This window comes from Tasmannia lanceolata, unplaced genomic scaffold (genome assembly GCF_043159265.1).
Source record: "Tasmannia lanceolata isolate RefF3 unplaced genomic scaffold, GAP_Taslan_0.1 ptg000037l, whole genome shotgun sequence".
In the NCBI taxonomy this organism is placed as follows: Eukaryota; Viridiplantae; Streptophyta; class Magnoliopsida; order Canellales; family Winteraceae; genus Tasmannia; species Tasmannia lanceolata.
In genome coordinates this window covers 54,097,589-54,120,671 of record NW_027518714.1, presented here as the reverse complement: position 1 = coordinate 54,120,671, position 23,083 = coordinate 54,097,589, and the positions used below count along the sequence as shown (strand labels likewise).

Here is a 23,083-nt window from a genome sequence, read left to right as displayed (position 1 = left end):
CTAACAACTTCAGGACCAAAATCATCTGGGTGAGGGAACCTAACAGTCTTAGGACCAAAAGCATCCAAGTGCTCAGATATCAAGGCCTTCATGGTCCAAGGCTCTACAAAAAGGATTGGGTGCCTTGAGGATTAAGGGTTCCCAATAACCTTGGGATGAAAAGAATCCAAGTGCTCGAGGTTCAAAGATTTAGGGGCCATTTGGATACGCGGATTTTAGAATCCAGGTTTTTTGTTTAAAACAGTGTAAAAGAGGGTTCATGATCAATTGTTGTATGTTGTCCTGACAGCGTTTCTTGGATTTTAAGTAAGAAAACCAGGTTTTAGAAATCTCTCCCGCATCCTTAGATTTTTAAAACCTGGAAACATGAGAGGTCTGCCACTCTCTTGCTGACAGAAAGAAGGGTGAGAAGTCAGAAAACGACGGCTGGTCCACTTCTTCTCTTGTCTCTCATCCACAATTTTGAAGAAATCCCGGATTCTAAAATCCGCGTATCCAAACGGCCCCTTAGGGTTTAAGGCTATAAAAGATGTTACGGAACTACAATGAGTGGATCATTACCGCACAATTTTTCCCCGCCAAAAGAATACACTATTTTCAATGCCCAATTTGAACCTAAATATCCTATAGAATGTCTCAAATTCATTTTCATGTCACTCCAAACAAAAGAAGCACAAGTTTTCCAGCCATCAAAGTGAATTAACCTATGCCATTTTTCATATTTTGCTTCTTAACTTGGACCTTTAATTTGTTGTGGTTAGATAAATGTCTCCAACACCACTTACCCATCAATGTAGAGTTGAACCTTTAACAAATCTTGTATTTCACTCAAGGCACCCATGTCCTTTTGATTTGCAAACTAAAGATCAATTGAAGAAGCGAACTACACCATAAGGGCATCATCGCTACCATCATGTACATGCGATCGTAGTAAGCCAAAGGTTAGCAAGGTAGATCTAATAAGTAAAATATAGACCGAAAAAAGAAGATGTATACCTCTGCAAAATCAAGGGGAGGTCGAAAGTGTTCGACAGTCGAGCCCCAATCTTCCTCCACAAGAGAACAAGAGAGCAGGGAAAGGCATTATGGAATGTTACTCACTTACTCCCACCCAATAATTAGCAAGGTTTTCAACATATTGATCATCCAAGTATCACAAACATGTTGATTTTTTTCAGTAGATTTTTTTACCCAATATTTCCTCTATGAAATATATAAGAATAGTAACCTTTATTGCATGAATTGTTACGGATTCATCTAAAGGTGAATCCCAATTGATCCAGAAAAGCATTGTTTCACTTTTTAATATATTTTTTATATCTTCAATATGTTTAAAAAAGGAGCATCTTGAAAAGCAATATTAGTGTAAACGAAGCAAAATTAGAATTTCTTTGATCCGGAATCCCATTTACGATTAGACTAAAAGTTAAAGTGAAAGCCAATGCAATATAGTGAAATAAGATAGATATCACACTTCTATGTGAAAAATATCAAAATCTTACGAAAGAAAAATATCAAATCCTACTAAAGAAACATAAATAAGCCTAAAAAATAACAAAAGATCTTACGATTTTTATAGATACATACCTGATTAAATGTCTCGCCAGGCCTACAATCAACAGCCATATCCATACGAGCAACAAAGAAATGTTGATGAACTGGTGCATATAGTCCTGGAGCAATTGTCGTACCATATTTTCGGGATTCCCCAGGCTGCAATGCTCCTAAGCTGAGAATTCCTGTAAGTTTGACCTCGGCTTCAATTTTTCCATCCTGTAACCAAAACACACATACAAACAAAGAATCAAATTAAGATGAAACTTTAGGAAATCTTATAAAACCATACAAGTGTATGAAAACAATGGAAAATTAAGATGAAACTTTAGGAAATGCTAGAATTAGTACAAATGCATAGCTAGAAAACATCACATAAGCAAGACAACGGTCCATAATGGTTTAGCAGGATCAAAAACCTAGTGACATACGTTGCTGCGCATGTCAAAAAGAATAAGGTTAATTCTAAATATAGATATTTCACAGGTTTTAATGTTGATGATGGTGCCATTTCTTTTACTTTTCAACGTACTCATCTTATTAGTGGAATGGACATTAATAAATCCTAGATATACGGGGGTTTTAGTTATGTGTTATAGCAATGAATCAAACTTTTTTGAAACTGACAAATTTCAGCCAACAGCAACACATTTTGGCCAAAGTTTAAAGTTTAAACGATGCATATGTGATCCTATAGTTTATATAACATGCATTGCCCAACGTACAAGGAACGGACGTGGTATTCAATACTATGAAGCTTAAAGAAATAACAATAAATGCATGCAATTAGCTCGAGGACAAAGAGAACAAGCTATGTAACATGCATTGTAACATACATCCATGGTCAACCTAGGGCATCACACCTCTACGTTAACCAGGGCATCACACCAAGATCAATGGAGAATACCCCTTAAGCTTATCATTCATAATGATGTCCATGAGGCCTTGACAATATCTATAGACCTCCTCACTTGATTCTAAACTCTTCCTAGACTTAAGGCACATGTAGGCCATCTCGAATCAAACCTAAACTCGAGAAAGCTACACTCTAACTCCACAACTTAAACATGACATGGGAAATAGATGGGCCCTATCTAATTTGAAAAATCACTCAAGTGACTTAGGTGAATTAAATAAAAAGGGTTCAAATAACCCTAATGACTTAACGTGAATTAAGAGACTCATTTATAACTCCTTCAGCTAAAGTAAAACAAGACACTTTTAGGACTAATGATGGGGGCCCTCATCCTGTTTAACTATTCATGATTCTCCTGAAGGATGGTCCCCATCATTTATCATGTGGCTTTCACCTCTCCCTTTTAGGATCAACCATATCCAGGATCATTGAACGAGTAGCAAACTAATCCCACGCCATACAAACTAATTAGGATCAAAATAGCATTTTATGTGTTACATATGGAAACAACCTTGAAAATATATGCAACATAAGATATTTAAAATTTTAACAGGACGTGAGGAAATAGCAAAGTAAGGAGCAATATTGAACAGAATTATAACACGTTGTAGCTTACATTGTAGCAAGGGATCTAATTTGTAAGTCAGAAACTATTTACATTCTTTCACACTAAATGAACCAAAGAATGTATGTCCAAGATATGATTTTTTAATGAAACATTTAAGACACCTACTAAGATAATCTAGAAATAAAAATTGCCTCAACTGCAAGAACCAATAGAATTTCAAAAACAGAGAAACATGAAAAGATTGGTAATAAAAACTGCACCAGAAATATTAAATGCGAGTGTGTGTGGTATCAAATTTTCAAACATTGTGGCAAATATTACTTTTTTGGTAATAAAAGCTGCACTGGAAATATTAAATGCGGGTGTGTGTGGTATCAAATTTTCAAACATTGTGGCAAATATTACTTTTTTGGTAATAAAAGCTGCACTGGAAATATTAAATGCGGGTGTGTGTGGTATCAAATTTTCAAACATTGTGGCAAATATCACTTTTTTGGCTACTGAGATTCCGACTTCAATGTTTTGATAAGTGGACGAACTCACCACATGTCTTTTCTTTTCTAATTGGTTTTTGAGAGCTTTTTGGGAATTGTAATAGCCTTTTACAGCTGGTTAAATAATAAAAAGACAAGGTGAGTACTATCAAAACATGATAGTGGGAATATCATTAGCCTTTTTTTTTTTTTGAGGAAGTATTAATAGTTTAAAATTATTTTCGTTGTTACTTAGCTAGAACGTGAAGCAAAGATAAACATGGCATTTAAAATCAGCATTCAATCGCCATTTGATGTACAATTCAAACGGACATGAAAATGGAAATTATACACAAGAATAGTAATAAAGCTATGATTTGTGGACACGGACATGGGTGTCGCATGTCGACACGGACACGGAGTGTCGGACACGGCAAACACCCAAACTTTAGAAACGGGGACACGGCTAAAATAGAAATTATATGTATCATGATTTGTGGATATGGATCCGTGTGTCTAGTTTCGACATGGATGCAAGTTGTCTAAATGAGGTAAACACAATATTCAATAAAAAAACAGAATGTCACACTTGACACGGTACAAAAGCATGTCCACACACCCACATTAAGTCTAACACTTCCAGCAATACAAATAAAAGTGTCCAAAGGAGTGTCGACACGTGTGGACACGCGTGTCGTGTCGGACACAGCAGGACACGCGAGTCGGCAATAAATTCGAAGTGTCGGCCAAATCATAGTAATAAAGGAAAAATTATCGAAATACAAAATTGGAAAGATCCAAACTTGCCTGATAAAAATGCCAAAAGAACCCATACTCATAATTAGCAACAGTACATATAAAAGACACTGTTAGACGCCTTGACCGCCGCACTTCTGCTAATCCTGTCCTCCAATCCTGATGCTTCCATAGGATTCCGTGATCCTCTTCGTGCAAACAAACACAGTTCTCAATTGTTTCGACACCGCCAGTGAAATTTGTAAAATGAGCATCAAAATATTTAATATAGCCTAAACAGTCACATCCCTACAGATAAAACCATTTCAGAAAAGAAAAATGCTATTTAAAATCACACCAAATGGAAGAACAAGACACAAACAGAAAGAACAAAACATAAAGTATTTTGACCTTCTTAAGAGAATGCGCATTTTTACCCAGGCCATCCTCCCCTGCATCAAATGCATTCTTCCTGTAATGTGGCTCATTTGGATCTCCATAGGGGACAACCATCTCAACAAAACTTAACCTGTGGGCTATCGGTCTTCGGCCCCGGCTGCCATCAATATATGCAACAGAATAGATAACTAGGCCCTCCCTAGGAGTGAAACCAATCCGAAAATTCCACTGTTCGATGGAAAGAAGAGCAGGGTAAGTTCAGAACATCTTAAGTTTGCACTAGTATGGAAGAAACTATAAGGAAAATACTACTTCCACAATACCTTCTGCCATTCAACAAAGTAACCACTAACACGAAAACTTGGGCCTTCCGGCTGAATAATCTGTAAGGGTTTCACGTCACTCCGGTCAACACCCCCTCGTGTTTCTCCAGAAGTATAGTTTCTTAGTGGATCAGCTGGCGGTAGAGGAACCAGTTTTCGATCCTCAAACTCAACTACCACCATGTTTTGCATATCAACTAGTACATAAATGCCCTCAACTGGACGAGCATAACCATTTTCCATAGGGCAGTCACTCTCAGTTCTACAGAAAATAAGTGGTTTGGCAAGTCTGCGTCTAGGAGCATCGGCATCACCATGATAACCAACACACCTGTGAAAAAAAGTTTGAATGGAAAAGTTTAAGAGAACACCTGAATACTAAAAACACCTAATCCTAGCATTTATTCATAGTGTATCAGAGGAACAAATCAAGCATGCAGAGTTAACTAACCAGGCATCGACCATCACAAGATCCATATCCTCAATGCCCCTCTTTCTCATTGCTTCTCTAAATGGGGGATGGTCCTTAACAACGGCTTCACATTCAGCATATTCCACAGCATCCTAGAGTTCAAAACAAAGAAAATGAAATATTGGATTGTAATAATTATGTGTACATGATTGCGAAGAGACTGAAAAGAGATCCATGTTGACACAAAGTTACAGACTGCATAAACATTTAGACTGCCTCTCTTTCTAGCTAAAAGTAACAGCAACGTAAATAATATCTACAACTACCGGTAATAACTTAACTTAATAGCACTAGTGTATTCACATGTATAAAAACAAATGTTTTGAACCCTCCTATAGAATACGCAAAGTAAACTCTCCAGCAAATGATTCCGTGTTACAGAGGCCTTGTTTGATTCCTTAAGCAAAAGGAAGCAGAATAGCTATATTTGAAAAAATACCAATAAAATAAAAGTATAAATATGAAGAAGCTTAATAAAAGAAAAAGTTAACCCAAAGAGAAATATGCAATCCAATGATTTTATGTGTAAAGTACTGTTAGGACTTAAGATTGTGCAGCTAATAAGAATAAGCATGAAAACCCTTATCACTCGAAGTATGCAATGCTGGTTCATTGATCACAGCTATGACCTTGTTTGATACAACATTCATTTTTTTTTTTTTGAATGGCTTTTAGATATAACATTCAATGTAGAGGTAATGGTTTCCACTCAGTTAGAGCCGGATTCTAAATGGAAAGTTTGGTTGGTTGGACAAAAATAACTTAAGTACTTTGATTTTAGGATCTTTCAAAAAAAAAACTTTGATGTCAGGGGCATACCAATGAGGTAGTGGCGCCGACTTTGATGTCAGGATCTTTCAAAAAAAAAATTGATGTCAGGTGCGTGCCAATGAGGTAGTGGAGTCTACTCCTACGGAACATCAAGGAGTCAGATTAAAAGAGAGATATTTGAGGAAACAGACAATACCAGATCTGGTTGAGCATTTAGATGGATATTTACCACCATCTTTTCCCCTTACATTTATGGAAACCAACTCTAACATGGAAATTAAAACAATCAAAACTCTCAACAAATCATCCTCACTAAATCCAACTTTTGAGGCTTGCAACAATGGATTCATGAAAAATATTTAGAAATATCAGTTGTAGGCCTCAAAGAGAACTTCAAATAATATATAAATTGCATTAAATGGATATTGGAGTAAGACATTAGGCTCATCGCTGTTTAAATGTCCTGTAGTTCAGCAAGAACAATAGCTGCTGAAAGGAGTTGATGATCAACAACCACAAGCACCAAAGCAAACACTGCAACTGTAGAACTGATTAAGCTAGCAAACAAGTGCCACAATGACTGAAGAAAGAGAAAAATACCATAGGAGGCTGAATATCTGGAACAACTTCTGAAGAAATGACCTTTCCCCTGTGATGGCCACCTCGAGTTGCTGCATGCACTTCTGACAGTTCAACAATCCATATGCCTGTCTCATTTGATCTCTTGTTGTATACAACAAGCCGAGCCCGCCTTGGGGGAAGCTTACTGGGAATTACAGGTCCCCCTTTCATTTTGGGAAGTAATGACGGTTGGAAAGGCGGGAAAAAGTACGCATCCGCTAGAGCAACGACATGTTTATCTGGTTCCCATAAAACCACTTCGACAAATCTCATGCTATCTCTCACCTGAAAAGGCAAAATCAAAATTATCAGTCCTTACTGACACTTTCTCTAGCAGCCACAAAATAAAAACAGACGTCAAGAGACTCCCTGGTATAAATTCACACTGACACATAATCTACACCTATTTGCAAATATAATAACCCTTAATGTAATTCACAACCTCAGGAGTAGCCCCAGCTGCTCTGACAGTTGCCACGGCTACTGAAATTTCAGCAGCAGATAAAGGATCCAAAGGGTGACTGCTTTGAACCCTCATCATGATCTGGATCCCTGCATGTCCATGTTAAAGAACAAAATCAATCATCCCAGAAGAACAAAGTTAGAATACTTTATAAATTCAAAGAAACAAGAAGCAGAAAATAGGCTTGGCAGCTCGCAACCAAAAGTCGCCAAAAACAAACTTAGTCATCGCCTCAATTTTTTCCGTATAGAAAAGCACTACTTCATTGGGCCTGTATAAAACAAGCTACCAAACAAAGTCACTGGGAAAATATTGCTACAAGAGTAAAGAAGATAATGAGATGTTGCATCATTCATGCTCAACTAATCCATATATAAAGGACTGGAAATTTGTAAGCATGCAATTCTGCTCTTTGTATAGAAATGCTAGCTTAGGTAGTTAGAAGCCTTCATGCCTTCTGACATTTTTCAAATATTTAGCATAAAAAATTTGAGATGCTCGTAGATTGGACTCAGATACATATTCGATTAGAAATGTGGAATATCTGAAATATGCTGCTTTTGCAGAGAATATAATATGTCAACAAGTGACGAGTCATCACCATTACAATGTCAGCACAACAATGAGGAAATTGAGCCCCATCAAATTAGACATGCACTAGAAATAGTAAGATAAAAATGGAAAAAGGAATCACTCAAAAAAAAATGGGAAAAGAAACAGCAGTGTGAAAAGGAAGCAGGAGCAGTAATAAGCAATAGAATATGCAAAACTATGACCCAAAATGTTTAGGAATTATGAGATTTCCCAGTGGGAACAGCACATCAAATAGAAGATGAAACTTTTAAAAGAACTAGTAATGGACATGTAAATATATGATTCTGTCCACTCCACAAAAATGCCAGTAGAAACAGATGGATGTGCGAGAGAAAATATCTGAAACGGAAGGCCACTCTTAATATGTGATTGGTTGGACTAAGCGATCAAGCTTGGTCAAGGTATCCAAAAACTAGTCTTAGAAATATTCAATTTTGGTACAGTTGAGATGTGGCTTCAGACATATCCCGAGAAGCACCAATGACATTGCAGAAGGATTGGCTACAGGGCATAAATTGGTCTGAACTTCATTTGGAGAATCATTTCCTCTTTTCTAGATAATAAGATAGATGCAGTTTATGTAATTATTCTACAGCTTCTAAATTGGGGTCACCTCTGAGTCTCTGACATAAAGTGGGATTTGCTATTACTTATCAATATATTATCCTGGATGCTTCTTTCAAGGAAAAAAATCCAATGAAAGAAATTTGCACTAGAACTAAATATCACAGATATCAAACATTATTTTGTTTTGGGATAATCATGCTTCATACAGCCATACAGGTACAACAACGGTCGACGTTAAAAATTCAGGTTAAGTTCTTACCTTGAATCATGCTAAATTCAGTTTGAATCCAGTTCATTTTTTTTCAAAAAAGCTAAACCCAAGGGTCAACTTTAGCACTTGTTTTCTAAATTACACTATGAACAGTGGGCTATTTTGCTGCAAATTCAGAAACTTTAAATAGCAAATAGTCATCTCTTAAAAACCAGTATTCCTTATTTGTCTCAATTTTCCTAGCTTTTCAATTGAATCCCATATATTTTGTTAATTCATTGCTAAATCTCTTGGATTAGTTCTTTAAATTTCGCTGTATTTGTTGTTAGATTTAGTTCTATCGGTCTAGCGAATTTATTTCCTCAAAACTATGCAAAATCAGTTTGGTAAACCATTGCTCTGAATTGTGGTTCAAAATAGAGTACAAGACATAAAATATATCAATAGTAGCATCATTGATCAGGTAGCTAACAACCCAATGTGAAAGTTTTAAATGAGACGACTTCTAAGCCACATAATTGCACATGCACCACGCCCTTCCAATTTAGTGAATTAAGTTTCAGAAATTAGCAAGTCAATGGCACACACACAAAATAAAAAATAAAAAAAATATGGCAAACCAAACGCTGGCTCAGTTCAAAGCAAATTACAATCAACAAAGAAACCAGAACAGAAGCAATTTGTGATTATCATAAAAATCGTAAGTTAAAGAAAAGAAACACAGTGATCATAAACCATAATATAGTACTAATTATGATTGGCAAAACACATTGATGCAGGCAATTACTTTGCAATAGAAATTCAGTAAGAAACTAGACACCCAATGCATTCACACGGACACCCACGTGGGGTTTATAATGCCTAGGCACAGAAGAAGGCCGAGGTGACCATTACCATTTTGGCTGCAAGCGGAGGACTAGCATCTAACATTCCTAGAACAGGTAAAACAATGATTGATAACTGATACAGGTTATTAGGGTCACGCTTTAACAAAAAAAACAAGCAGCAGCAGGACATTCATCGACCATCTTTATGATTAGAAAACAAATACCAAGAACTAAGAACCCCTTTGGATGCCAACAACATTGGTAAATATTTGCAAATAAGATTGTTTAATTAAAGGGCAGTGATAAATTACCCCCATATATCTTAAATCGACCCCTTTTAACAGTAAACGTTAGGGCGTGTGAATAAAAATTTCATCTGCGGTAAAACACCATACAAGTGTACAACTCACACGCCCTAACATTTTCCGTTAAAAGAGTTCAATTTAAGATATATGGGAGTCGATTTATCACTCCCCTAATTAAATATTATTCACAAATGGACATTTGGCCTCTTTGGATACAAAAATCTTATTGAAAAAACTTTTCAAGCTTTAGCTCTTGGCAATTCACGAGGGAATCATGCTGGCCATAAACGAAGGAATTTCTAAAGTTTAGATTGAAGCTGACTCAAAGCTAGCAGTGGATTTTATATTGGGCAACACCAAACCACTATGGAAGAAAAGAACATTAATTAATCAGATCCACTCAGCTCTTAATACCACTTTCAGCTGGCATATATCTCACATCTGGCAAGAAGGAAATTCGGCAGCTGATCTTCTTTCCAAGCGAGACTGCCTTTGAAACATCACTGTTTTCCGAGCTCCACCTCCCCTTCGTGATATCCTCCATTTGGATCGAGAGGGAAAAGTTTTTGTCAGGATGTAATTTTGTTTCCTTTCTTTATTTTATTAATGAAATTATGTGGGGGTCTGCCTAACCCCAGCTTACCCATCCAAAAAAAAAAGGGGTCGACGTTAGGAATTTAGGTTTAGTTCTTACCATGAATCATGCTGAGTTCAGTTTGAATCCAGTTCATTTTTTTCGAAAAAGCTATACTCAAGGTCAACTTTAGCACTTGTTTTCTAAATTCACACTATGAACAGTGGGCTATTTTCCTACAAATTCAGAAATTTTAAATAGAGAATAATCCCTATTTGCCTCAATTTCCCAAGCTTTCCAATTGAATCCCATATATTTTGTTAATTCATTGCTAAATCTCTTGGATTAGTTCCTTAAAGTTTGATCTCTTTGTTGTTAGATTTAGTTCTTTCGGTCTAGAGAATTTATTTCCTCAAAATTATGCAAAATCAGTTAGTTAAACCATCGCTCTGAATTGTGGTCCCAAAATAGAGAACAAGACATGCCATTCAAAAAAAAAAAAAAACAGAGTACAAGACATAAAATATATCCAATAGTAGCATCATTGATCAGGTATCAGCTAACAACCAATGTGGAAGTTTCAAGTTAAACTACTTCTAAGCCACATAATTACACATGCACCTCTTCCAATTTAATGAATTAAGTTTGAGAAATTACCAAGTCAATGCCACAAAAAAAACTGATGGCAAACCAAATGCTGGCTCAGTTCAAAGCAAATTAAAATCAACGAAGAAAACAGAACAAAAGCAATTTGTGATTATCATAAAAATCGTAAGTATAAGAAAAGAAACACACTGATCATAAATCATAATATAGTACTAATTATGATTGGCAAAAACACATTGATACAAACAATTACTTTGCAATAGAAACTCAGCAAGAAAGTAGACAGACAAGTCAATAACCCAGGCACCCATGTGGGCTTATAATGCCTAGTCGCAGGAGGAAGCCTAGGTAGGGGTGCAACTTGGGCAGGCTCAACCCAAACCCGATGGGTTCAACCCGGAAAAAAGTCGGGTTGGGTTGAGTTCAAGTCGGGTTCGGGTTCAGGTTGGGTTTTCTCAACCCGGGTTGAGTTTGGGTCGGGTTCGGATTGAGGGCTTTGGAAACCCGACCCGAGTGAAGCCGACATTTTTAATAATTTTATTATTATTTTTTAAGCTTAAAATCTCGGGTTGGGTCGGGTTAATGAACTCGGGTCGGGTCGGGTTGAACCTAGTCGGGTTGGAACTCGGGTCGGGTTGAACCTCATCGGGTTGGAACTCGGGTCGGGTTTGGCATGGCCTCAACCCGCCCCGAGTTGCACCCCAAGCCCGGGTGACCTTTACCACCTTGGTAGCAAGTGGCAGACTCTTACATTCCTAGAATAGGTAAAAACGATGATTGGTAACTGATACAGATTATTAGGGTGCCGCTGCAACAAAAATAACAAACAGCAGCAGGAGATTCATCGACCATTTTAATGATTAGAAAACGAACAGCACCGAGAACTGATACCCCGCTCCCTTTTTGAAAGATAACTAATAGCCCCTTTGGATGCCACCAAAATTGGTCATTATTTGCAGATTATATTTAGTTTAATCTTATCCGCAAATGGACATTTAGGGCCTCTTTGGACACATCTCTAGGATGTCCCATCTCTAGGATGTATTTGAACATATATGCAAATGGTTTTGAATTTAAATATGATTATTATTTACAAATAATGGTTATAATACTCTTGGAAATGATATAGTGTCTTCCTAAATGGCTCACTGCCCCATTTGCAAATAAGATTAAATTAACATAATATTATTTCCAAATAATGATCAATTTGGGTTGGATCCAAATAAGCCCTATACCATTCCCAGCAGTCTAATAACCATTATTTTCAAATAATAATCAAATTTAACTTCAAACCCATTTGCATACATAAATCTTGCATCCAAATTAAAATTTGTTGAGGTATCCAAAGAGACAAATTAAAAATAAAAAATATACCTTTACCAGATGCAGTAGAGGATGGTTCAGGAGGGGGTTCTACAGGACGTATCAAGGACGCGAGGGCCGCTCTCTTATCATCACGCCGATCCGACGGGACACTCCATTCCTGCACGGAGCCGACGTCGGTGGAAGCCGCAGCAGTGGCTTCACGACGAAGGGAAGAAGGAGTGGGGTTATCAATGCAGCAGGGCGTCGTTTTTTCCGGAGTTGTGGCCATTGTAAGGGGTTTGCGAGCTCACCGAATCCACCGTAGTAGCTCTCACTACAATCTGACATACAGCAAGTCTCTTTAAGACCGCTCCCTTCAACACCACACACTTCTCCCCCTCTCTGTCTCTCTGTCTCTCTGTATCCTCTCTTTTTCAAATCAAGAAAAAAGAAAACCCTAGTTTGCAACTTCTCTCTCTCTCTCTCTCTCTCTCTCTCTCTCTCTCTCTCTCTCTCTCTCTCTCTCTCTCTCTCTCTCTCTCTCTCTGAGGAAAAAGAAAAGAAAAGGAGAAACCTCAACTCTCTCTCTATCTCTCTCTCTTTCTCTTTCTCTTTCTCTTGTTCTTCACCCTTTCAAGGTCTCTGTATCGTCTCTTTTTCAAATCAAGAAAAAAGAAAACCCTAATTTTCAACTTCTCTTTCTCCTGTTCTTCACCCTTTCAGAAAAGGAAATGGGAAAACCCTAGTTTGCAACTTCTCTCTCTCTCTCTCTCTCTCTCTCTCTCTCTCTCTCTCTCTCTCTCTCTCTGAGGAAAAAGAAAAGAAAAGGAGAAACCTCAACTCTCTCTATCTCTATCTCTATCTCTCTATCTCTCTCTCTTTCTCTTTCTCTTTCTCTTGTTCTTCACCCTTTCAAGGTCTCTGTATCGTCTCTTTTTCAAATCAAGAAAAAAGAAAACCCTAATTTTCAACTTCTCTTTCTCCTGTTCTTCACCCTTCCAGAAAAGGAAATGGAGAAACCTCTCTCTCCCTCTCTCTCTCTCTCTCTAATGTTCTTCGCCCTTTCAGAAGAAAAAGAAACCCTAGAGATCTTCGCCCTTTCAGAAGAAGAAGAAGAAAAAGAAACCCTAGAAAAAGGAAGATGAAGGTGTCAGAAAGGGAGGGGAAGCTATTTTATAGGGAACTCTGGTTATCACGTGCAATGCTCGTGTTATAAAGAAAGAGAGCGAAAGATACTGGTTTTTGTGCCTAGAGCCGCCTTATCATGGGTGCCCAAATTAGAAATTGGGTTTTCGTAAGGACAAGTGATATGAGCCTCTACTTGTCACATTTTTATTGAATATATCCATTTGCTTTACCATGTGAATCTCATTATTGTATCAAAAAAAAATAGCAAGTTGCCAATGCCAACCAACTTGGCAAAATTATACACAATTTCTTTTAGGGAAATGATTTCAGCACTCCAATGTTTTGATAAACATGCACTCCACATGTTTGTCGTGTAGTATCTTAAGGGCTTTAAGAGCTTTTTGAGAACAGTAATATTCCTCTGACAGCCCTTTAGATACTACACAATAAACCTTCCCTTTTTTTATGGGCAGTGATAAATAGACCCGTCTTTGTCTCCTCTGTCTATCTCTCTCTCAGAACTGCCCTAGATGGGTTGATTTAAGATATATGAGGGTCGATTTATCACTGCCCATTTTTAACAGGGGAAATGATATTTTCACACCCTTTTCGTCCTTCGCCACCCCATTTCTAGTGTATAGGACTACTACTCTTTTTACACTAGAATGGGTGTGGCCCAAGGACGGAAAGAGGGTGAAAATATAACTTCATATTTTATAACTTATCTAAGATGCCTCTTCGTCTTCCTTGTCTCACTTCTCTTGGAAGGGATTTGTTAGGGACCATCACAGAAGGCATTCTATTGCATGAGAGCACGCCACTTACGACGAATAAAATGAATAAGACAAAATGTGAGCCCATGTGGCTGCTCTCTCATGCAACAACCCGTCCGCAAAATGCCTTCTATGATGATCCCTTGCAAATCCCCTCTTGGAAGATGTACAACTGTTTCAAGTAAGAACTAATTTTACTAAAACTCTGGTTCAAAACTCCCAAAATGAGATAGTAATAAAATCTTCTTTTCAACTCGGGACGAATATATGGAGTAACAACTATACAAAAAAATTATTTTTTTAAGTTTTTACTGAGATTTCATTGTTTATTTTTTTTCTTTTGGGAGATGATATTTTCACCCCCTGCTTTACGTGCACGCACACCACTTATAACCTGATTTGACGTTGAAAAGTGGGCAACTTTAGGTTAAATCACGTTTCCAGGTGGTGTGCAAGTACTGATCGAGGGGGGGGCGGGGGTGAAAATGTCATTACCCCTTTTTAGTATTTTTTGCAGTAGAAGATAAGTTATTTATACGACCCATGGGTTGACCATTTGACCCGTCAAGTCACCTAGAAGACATAATCAACTAAATTCAAGGGTGTCAATATCAGATCCCATTTTAGAATTCTAAATATCAATCCGCCCTTGTTTTTATATTGGCACTCCTCTCTTATTCTTTATTAAGCTATTTTTTATGATTTATAATGGCACGCCTCTCTTATTCTTTATTAAGCTATTTTTTTATGATTTATAACAAGTTATGATCGAGGCAGTCCTCTCTTTATTTTATTTTATAAATACTTTTCTCTTTGTTCAGTACTATTTCCAACAAGTATTCAAAGGGCTCTTCAAAGAAAGAAAAGAGTGCAGATATTGAAGTGAGGGAGTGTGGATATCATCTCCCTTCCCAATATTAAAGGCTATCAATATCTTCGTTCTTACTTAGCAGTTTATGCTTTCAATGCCTTTTTCTATCATAAGTATTCTGTCAATATCCAATAGGGCAGTGATAAATCGACTCCCCATCTGTCTTTCTCTCTCCTTTCGAAAGGAGAGAGAAAGACAGATGGGGAGTCGATTTATCACTGCCCTCTAAAGGAGAGAGAAATACAGATGTGGAGTCGATTTATCAATTTGAGGAGTCGATTTATCACTGCCCTATTGGATATTTACAGAAGAGGAGAGCGAAAGACACATGGGGAGTCGATTTATCAATTCGGGGAGTCAATTTATCAGTCCCCTATCCAATATTTACTATTTTCATCACCTTTTTCTTTCGAACTAGCGTTCATCGCAAAAGCCTGCCTGGCCGCTCTAATGTGCAACAGCCCATCCGAGAAATGCCTACTGCGATGGACGCTAGCAAATTCCTTATATCTGTTACTATTTTGCATTTGATACTGGGAGATGATATTTTCACCAAAATGCCTTAAATGGGAAAGTTATGGTAACCCGCAATTTGCGGACATGAAGAAAAAGGTAATAAAAGTTATAAATTCTTAATAGTAAGGAGATATTGGAAAGATACTTTTGATAGAAAATTAGTAACGAGGTACACTCAATATAAATAGATGATTAAAATATTAAGGGCGATGATATTTTAACACCCCGCATCACGCATGAGCTCCCCTTATAAGGTGATTTGACGTCAAAAAGTTAGAGTTGATTTGACGTCAAAAAGTTGCACACTGTTGACGTCAAATTACCTTATAAGGGGAGCGCATGCATAATGAAGGGGGGTTAAAATATCATCGCCCTTAATATTTTAATCATCTTTTTATATTGAATGTACCTCGTTACTATTTTTCTATCGAAAGTATTTTTCGAATATCTCCTTACTACTTATAATTTATAACTTTTATTACCTTTTTCTTGATGTCCGCAAATTGTGGGTTACCATAACTTTCCCATTTAAGGCATTTTGGGCAACCATTGAAAAAATTACTTGGTTCTGTTTACCAACTAAGAGGAACAAAAGTCGAAGAGAGAGATAATTGAGTGGTTCGTGAAGAGAGAATGGAAAGAGGTTAGAAAGTAGGGACAACAAAATATCAAATTAAATATGGAGTTTTTTTCCCCTTTGTTTACCAACCTCATCACATGCTCCCCTCATCATAGTCTTAAATTTCGGCCAAAATTCAGTTTCCGTTTGGACTGAAACTAAAAGCACATTGAATCGGATTTTTATAGGCTTTCCCTAGAATTTCCTCGAAATTTTGATCGAAATTCCATTTTCACACTTAATTACAAAATTTCCACCGAAATTGCTAAATTTTTCACCAAAAATTTATATATTTCTGTGAAATTTTAAAAAAAAAAACAGAAATCTTTGTCAAGAATTGACATGTTTTCTGCTGAAATTTCCAGTGAAACCTAAATATTTCGGTATCGGTGGTGGCCGAAACCGATATTTAAAACCTTGCGCCCCTCTCTCTCTCTCTCGCCCTCTTTACCCTTCTCTCACCTTGAGCTAACAAATATTCCATGTATTTTTTGTTAATTGTCGTCAAACATGCCTTAAACTTATCCAAGCAAAGTTGTCAATCCCAAGAATAACTTATCCAAATGGGCAATTATAATATATCCAAGTGGCCCTTATCCAAGAGAGTTTTGCGATATCCTCACGAGTAATTTTTTTTTTTTGAAATTCATGCCGAGTGTTAAAAACTTTTTTTTTTTCTTCGTTTTGAAATTAGTGACTCATCTATCTCACATGGTTCAACGTGCTTCTATTTTAATCACCAGCCAAGGAGTCCCAATTGGAGGACATCCTTTTATAAAAATTTTATAAAATGTAGACCACCGACCGACTCTTCTTGACCGTCATTTCAAATGTATTTATGTCTCCAAGCGAAATAGTACGATCACTTTTTGGATTGGGCCCAACTGTGACAGGGACACAAAAAAGAACACTCTTTGGTCACCACTATCTATAGAAATTTATCAACAAGGGATTTGTTAGTGTCCATCGCAAAAAGGCATTTCACAGATGATCTGTTGTAAGTCGACCGGCCACCTTGTGAATGAAGACAAAAGCTGCCGAAAAGTGAGCGTGGCTGGTCTCACATGCAACAGACCATCTTTGCGATAGACTCTAGCAAATCCCTATCAACAAATATAATAGTGTTAGGAATTTGGTTTTGCCATTATATATACTGCATTCTCCACCATGTCAGACTTTATTATTTGATTTGCTTATATATATATAACACACTAGGGTTTACTTCTTAGTTAGGTTTTCCTTCCTAATCTAATCAAGTATCCATATATATATCTATCTTTTGGATTATGATCAAATCATTGATTTCACATCATTATCTTTATAGTCATGATCTATCTTCCATGAACCAGATCCTTAGATTGATCATGATCATATCGCGTTCCACATGTCGATTGTGAGTCTATTTTGCCATTGTCACTACCAGTGTGTTCTTGCTGAGAGACCTGCTTTATCTTGACATTGTCGGCATACTCTCTATGTTTAGCTGCTGAGACCCTCCTAGTACAGCTATCGTGCTGCCAGATTTTATCTAAAAATCCTTAAGCGTAATCATTATCCTTTTGCAAAATGCCTTTTGCAATGGACGCTAGCAAAACAAATATAATAGTGTTAAGAATTTGATTTTGCCATCATATATACTGCATTCTCCACCATGTCGGACTTTATTATTTGATTTGCTTTTACTTTCTTAGATAGAAAACAGAATATGGGTTTTACCAAAATACCCTTATCTCAAGGGTAAATTCTCAACCGGTCGAGTTTCTCTGCCTAGGTAATTTAACCCGATGGGCTCAACCCGATTTTGGCTCAGGTTGGGTTGGCATCTTCTTGGGTCAGGTTGGGTTAGGGTTTAAGCTTTGTGTTGGCTTGGGTGCTAGACCCAAATCAGAGGTTGGCCGCTTGGTCTGGGCTTGTGTACCTGCAATGCCCCGTGGGACCCAGATCGGAGTCTGGCCACGTGGTCCTAGGCTTGGGCTTGGGTGCTAGGACCTAGATTGGAGGTTGGCCACGTGGTCCTAGCCCTGTGTGCCCCCCAGTACTGCAATGGTGCTACTCGATAAAGATAATTGTTGCATCTTTCCCATCACCAATTGGTTTTGGGATAGGTGGTAGCGTCACGATCCTACACTTAGGGTAACCTGATTTGAACGAAACCCAATGCCCGTCCTTCAAATTTTATTATGATACTATAACAAAATTTCAAAATCTTATGATTATATTTTATAATTTTGCCCTAGGCCTACCCAAACTTAGCCTGAGCTAACCCATTCCGATCTAGAAAATCAAGTTAGACGGGTTTGGTTATGGTTGAGAGATTTAGAGGTGGGTTGAGTTAGGGTTGACCCTCTTCAACTCGAGGCTTGGGTTGGATCACGCTAGTGTTGAGGTAATACTACCTTGGGCTGGTCTTAATCCAACCAAACCCGACCCAAGTTGCACCCCTGGGTATTGGAGAAAAGTTCGGTAAGAGTGGAGCCGGTAATCTGCTTAGGGGAGCAAAAAATGGTTGTTATAGCATGTGGGGGTCCCCCATTTTGCAATTGATGTTTTGATAGGTAGGGACCACCATCTCCCCTAACTCATGCTTAAAGTGGAGCCCAAAATTTACACCTCATATTTCCATGTAGCGGGGACCACTATTTACACCTCATGTTCTGATGGGTGGAGCCAACTATTTATACGCCATGTTCTGTACCGCGTAAATCATCTCGACAGGATGAGCCTAATCCTCCGATCGAATGGGCAATCCTATTACAGATCCAAGGGTTAGGATCATCCTGTGGAGATGATTTACGTGGTGCAACCTATTTATGGTGTGGCCCAACAAGTGAACAGTTTGGATCAACCTATGAAGTGAGCCTACAATACTTTTTGAAAAATACTTCACGTACATGAAACATATAAACTCTCATAATTACTTACGTACCTAAGGTGACATTCCCTTAGCCTCAAATCTAGATTTTTAGTGAGGGAGAGAGGCATATTAAAAAAACTCTATATTACAGGAACTTTACATGAAAAAATTGCTAACTGTATGGAGGGAAAAAATTTAGAATTTTACTTATTAAAAAACCCTATAATATGGGAACTTTATACAGAAAAGTGCTAATCGTAGGGAGGAAAATCCCCAATTTCAAGGGGAAACCCTAACATCGGGGAGAAGCGAGGGGGTGAGATGCCGGTCGGCGAAGGTGGTCTATCCGCCTACCGAAAAACAGATCTAAAATCTAGTGCAAGTATTATATCGGTTTTCGGCTGGCTAACAAATCACCTTTCATCCTACGCCATATTGGCCTAGTAAGAGACCCCCAATCAAAATTTGTCTCGTGCGGACACTAGAAACAACATCAGTGAAGATGGCATTTAATTATAATTTAAACCCTTAAACAAGGATATTTTGGTCTTTTTCCATACTAGTTTTTTCCCTTCTAGAACGGAGCTACCTTTTGGAACATTTTCCTTAATTTTTTTATTCTTCTAATCGCTCATCAAAAGCCCTTTCAATTCCTAAGCAATAGCCTCTTAACAAGGGGTGACAACTACTTGCCTTTATCTTAAGGGCGCCCCTCACTAAACCATGGGGCGTGTATGGATTTGCTTGGTTCTGCTCCTGAAATTTAATAATGTTGAGAAAATCCGCCGGGCAAATTCGATCCGATGGTGCACAAATTAACGGAAAAGTAAAACAAACACAAGCCACAAGATGAACACTAAGATCTACGTGGTTCGGCCAAGCCTACATCCACGGGTGAGAAACACGGTCTTCCACTATAAGAAAAACAATATACAATGATTACAATGGATTAACCCCAAAACCCCAAACCCGCAACCCCTTTCCTTACTTCTCTCACCCAAGACTGTACAAGAGAGTAACCTAAGGCTCTGTTCACTTGCCTTCTTGAGAAAGGAAAGGAGAAGAAAGTGAGCCAAATTTTCCCATGATTGGACATGATTTGACATTTTTCGTCGTTCACTTGTTTTCTCGGGAAAGCGGAATTACACGGATGGAAAATATAAATAATGACGTGGAAAACCAACTTTCTTGCACTTTCCCTCTAAATTTTCTCACCAAAAGGATGAGAAAATCACTTTCCTGAGAAAATCACTTTGCCTGCATACTTTCTTTTCCTTTCTCGGCAAGTGAACAACGGAATTTTCTCACAGTTTCTTTTCCTTTCTTTTCCAGTTTTCCACGTCAGTTTCTTTTCCTTTCCCTCTAAATTTTCTCACCAAAAGGATGAGAAAATCACTTTCCTGAGAAAATCACTTTGCCTGCATACTTTCTTTTCCTTTCTCGGCAAGTGAACAACGGAATTTTCTCACAGTTTCTTTTCCTTTCTTTTCCAGTTTTCCAAGTCAGATTCTTTTCCTGCAGCTAGAAAGCAAGTGAACAGAGCCCAAGAGAAAACCCCGAGAAAATTACTAACCATTTGATTGCCAGTAACATTTTTGTCCTAGGAAGTTTTAGTAAAATTTTGGTCACATCCCATGTTTGGTTGCCTTTTAGCACTAGAATTTTTTTAATCCCATTCTTGTAATGATTGCTTGTGTGGTGAATTTTTTTAATCCCACTCTTGTAATGATTGCATTTTCATCCCATCCCAAAATAATCGCAGGAACCAAAAATAAGCTTGAGAAGAATATTTTTCTTCCCAATAGTTCAAGCAACCAAATGAAGTTTTTTTTTTTTTTCCCACCATAGTCCGGTAACCAAACATGGGATTTTTATTTTACCAGGATACTCCTACGACTTTTTTTTTCCCACCAATCTCCTTGAATTTTTTTTCTCCCACATAAATCCAAGGAACCAAAAAAAGCCCAGCAACCAAATAGAGACACACAATAAGAAACCCCAGAGGAAGAAGAAACCCAATAAAACCCACTTTTTCCTTCCCTCTTTATATCTCCCTCATCCTCTCTCTTCATCCCTTTCTCGTTTTGGCCACCACGCCCAAGAGAAGAACCGTGAGCCCTTTTACAACGCATAGGTTTCCCAAAACCAAAATACTTTTACAACGCATAGGTTTCCCAAAACCAAAATAGCCACTTTCCTATTCCGGTTTCTGCCTTCCCATGAGCCTTGGGAAATAAGACAACTTTCTCAAAAAATAAAATATGGGTGCAGTTATAAAGAGGAGTATGTGTTGATCTCAATTAAATTAATAAGACAAAATCTGCTAAAAAGTGAACCGTGTGGCTCTCTCTCTTTCGTGATGCAAAAGTCGCTAGATGACAAATTCAACCCTAACAGTCAGCTGCAAAGATACATTGGAACTGGCTGTCCCAAGTAAGAAAAGGGGGAGTGCCGATATATCACTCCCCCCTCCCCCCCCCCCACAAAAAAAAAAAAAAAAAATCTTCGGGGAAGTGATGTAATATCCTCCCCTTTTTTATTATTTGTGACACCCAGGAGCAGGAGCAGGAGCAGGGACAGGAGCAGGAGCAGGGACTGATGTACTTCATGCCAGAAAGATTCAATGGGCCTGATTGCCACGTACACTGCTGCTGGGTGTCCAAGTAATCAAAAGGGGCGTATATATATGACTTTCCTATGATTATGATATATAAATTGTAGCTTTGTCCCCACCTTAAGCTTCGTCCTTTCGGTCGTCCTGTCCCTAGCTCGGGGTCACATTCGTGGCTACCTAGTAGACATCTAATCCTCTTGATAAGTGCAGTTGTCTTTTTAATCCACCTACCCACTTAAACTCTTATCTTATTCTCAATAATTGGATGGGACTGTTACCCTCGCTCCAATATTTTAATAAAGGCACTCCCCTCCTACTTACCACCGGAGATGACACTACTTACAATCCTCCACACACCCATAAAAACACAACTAGAAGGTGGTTAAAAAGGTTTTCAAAGCTATGGGCGTTCTCCTTCTAGCCAATGCTAGGAATGGAACATGCAAGGAAAATGGACACTAGAAAAAGAGAGTGAAGTGGGCCCATAGCCCACCACCACCGACATCTCCACCAACATTAATGGCAACAAGGAAATGCCAAGTCCATTTTTCAAAAACAATGGGACTTTTTTCCTCTTTGTTACATAAAGGCACATTGTGTCCTGACCAGTGGGACCCACTTTGATTTATTGTTTTTAAGCTACCTATACATGATGGGGCAAAATACAATGACAGTAATGACACTTTCCTTCTCATTTCACAGAGAAATCATCCATCATCTCACTTCGGCTCTATTCAGTTGCTGCATTTCGGCTGGAATTCTGGTTCATTTTAGATAGCTTTCCATTGGAAAGAGAAAATCAGTCTGATGTTGCATTTGGGTAACTTTCCTAGTAACAGAACACCCAAATTCCCATTTCCAGCTAACAGAACACCCAACTAAGAGACTTTCCTTTCCATTCCTTTTCATTTGCCATGTCACTTTCCTTTCCTTTCCTTTCTCACGCCAATTTAGCAACTGAACAGAACTTCACTAGGAAAGTGCACACGTCAAGCAAGAAAAAAGCCTTTTTTTTGTCCAATACAATAAGCCGAGACTGTCATCTTTATTAGAATACTGTCGGCAACCATCCCACAGTAGAAAGATAAGAATCCAAACTTGCAAAGTTGTTAGATTCAGCTGATTAAATGAAAATCTATGAAAAGATATCGGATCAAACTTTGAAAAAAATTGGCTCTTTGCGTAAAGAATCGGGTTGAACTGTCAAAAATCGAGTTGAACCGGTAAAATTCGGGTCGATCTAGTAAAATCGGGTAGAATCGTCAAAAGACCGAGTTTTGTAGATTGTTTGCTAATTAGTGCTATACTGTTTTCAAATTTCTATAGATATTTTGCCTATTAACAGATGTATATGTTTTTGCAAGAGATTTGTGTAATGAGATTTGTGTAATGAGGAGATACTATCCACCCAGATTTGTCTAATC

General features: G+C 38.0%; 1 protein-coding gene across 4 annotated transcripts in view; it reads right to left on the bottom strand.

Annotated features, from left to right (window-relative positions):
* The window catches only part of LOC143860104 (amine oxidase [copper-containing] zeta, peroxisomal-like), a 38,115-nt gene extending 24,619 nt beyond the window's left edge, over positions 1-13,496 (bottom strand). Inside the window, exons 1-8 of one of the 4 annotated variants that reach the window (XM_077370626.1) lie at positions 12,354-13,496; positions 7,275-7,384; positions 6,812-7,117; positions 5,420-5,532; positions 4,969-5,299; positions 4,658-4,873; positions 4,319-4,555; positions 1,588-1,773 (exon numbers count right to left, since the gene is read on the bottom strand). In XM_077370626.1, coding sequence (XP_077226741.1) covers positions 1,588-1,773; positions 4,319-4,555; positions 4,658-4,873; positions 4,969-5,299; positions 5,420-5,532; positions 6,812-7,117; positions 7,275-7,384; positions 12,354-12,573 — 1,719 coding nt within the window. In that variant the 5' untranslated portion in view covers positions 12,574-13,496. Of the gene's footprint in view, positions 1-1,587; positions 1,774-4,318; positions 4,556-4,657; positions 4,874-4,968; positions 5,300-5,419; positions 5,533-6,259; positions 6,351-6,811; positions 7,118-7,274; positions 7,385-12,353 lie in introns of those variants that run through there. The other 3 variants (XM_077370624.1, XM_077370625.1, XM_077370627.1) reach the window with 3 other exon arrangements.
* Positions 13,497-23,083: the final 9,587 nt, after the last annotated feature.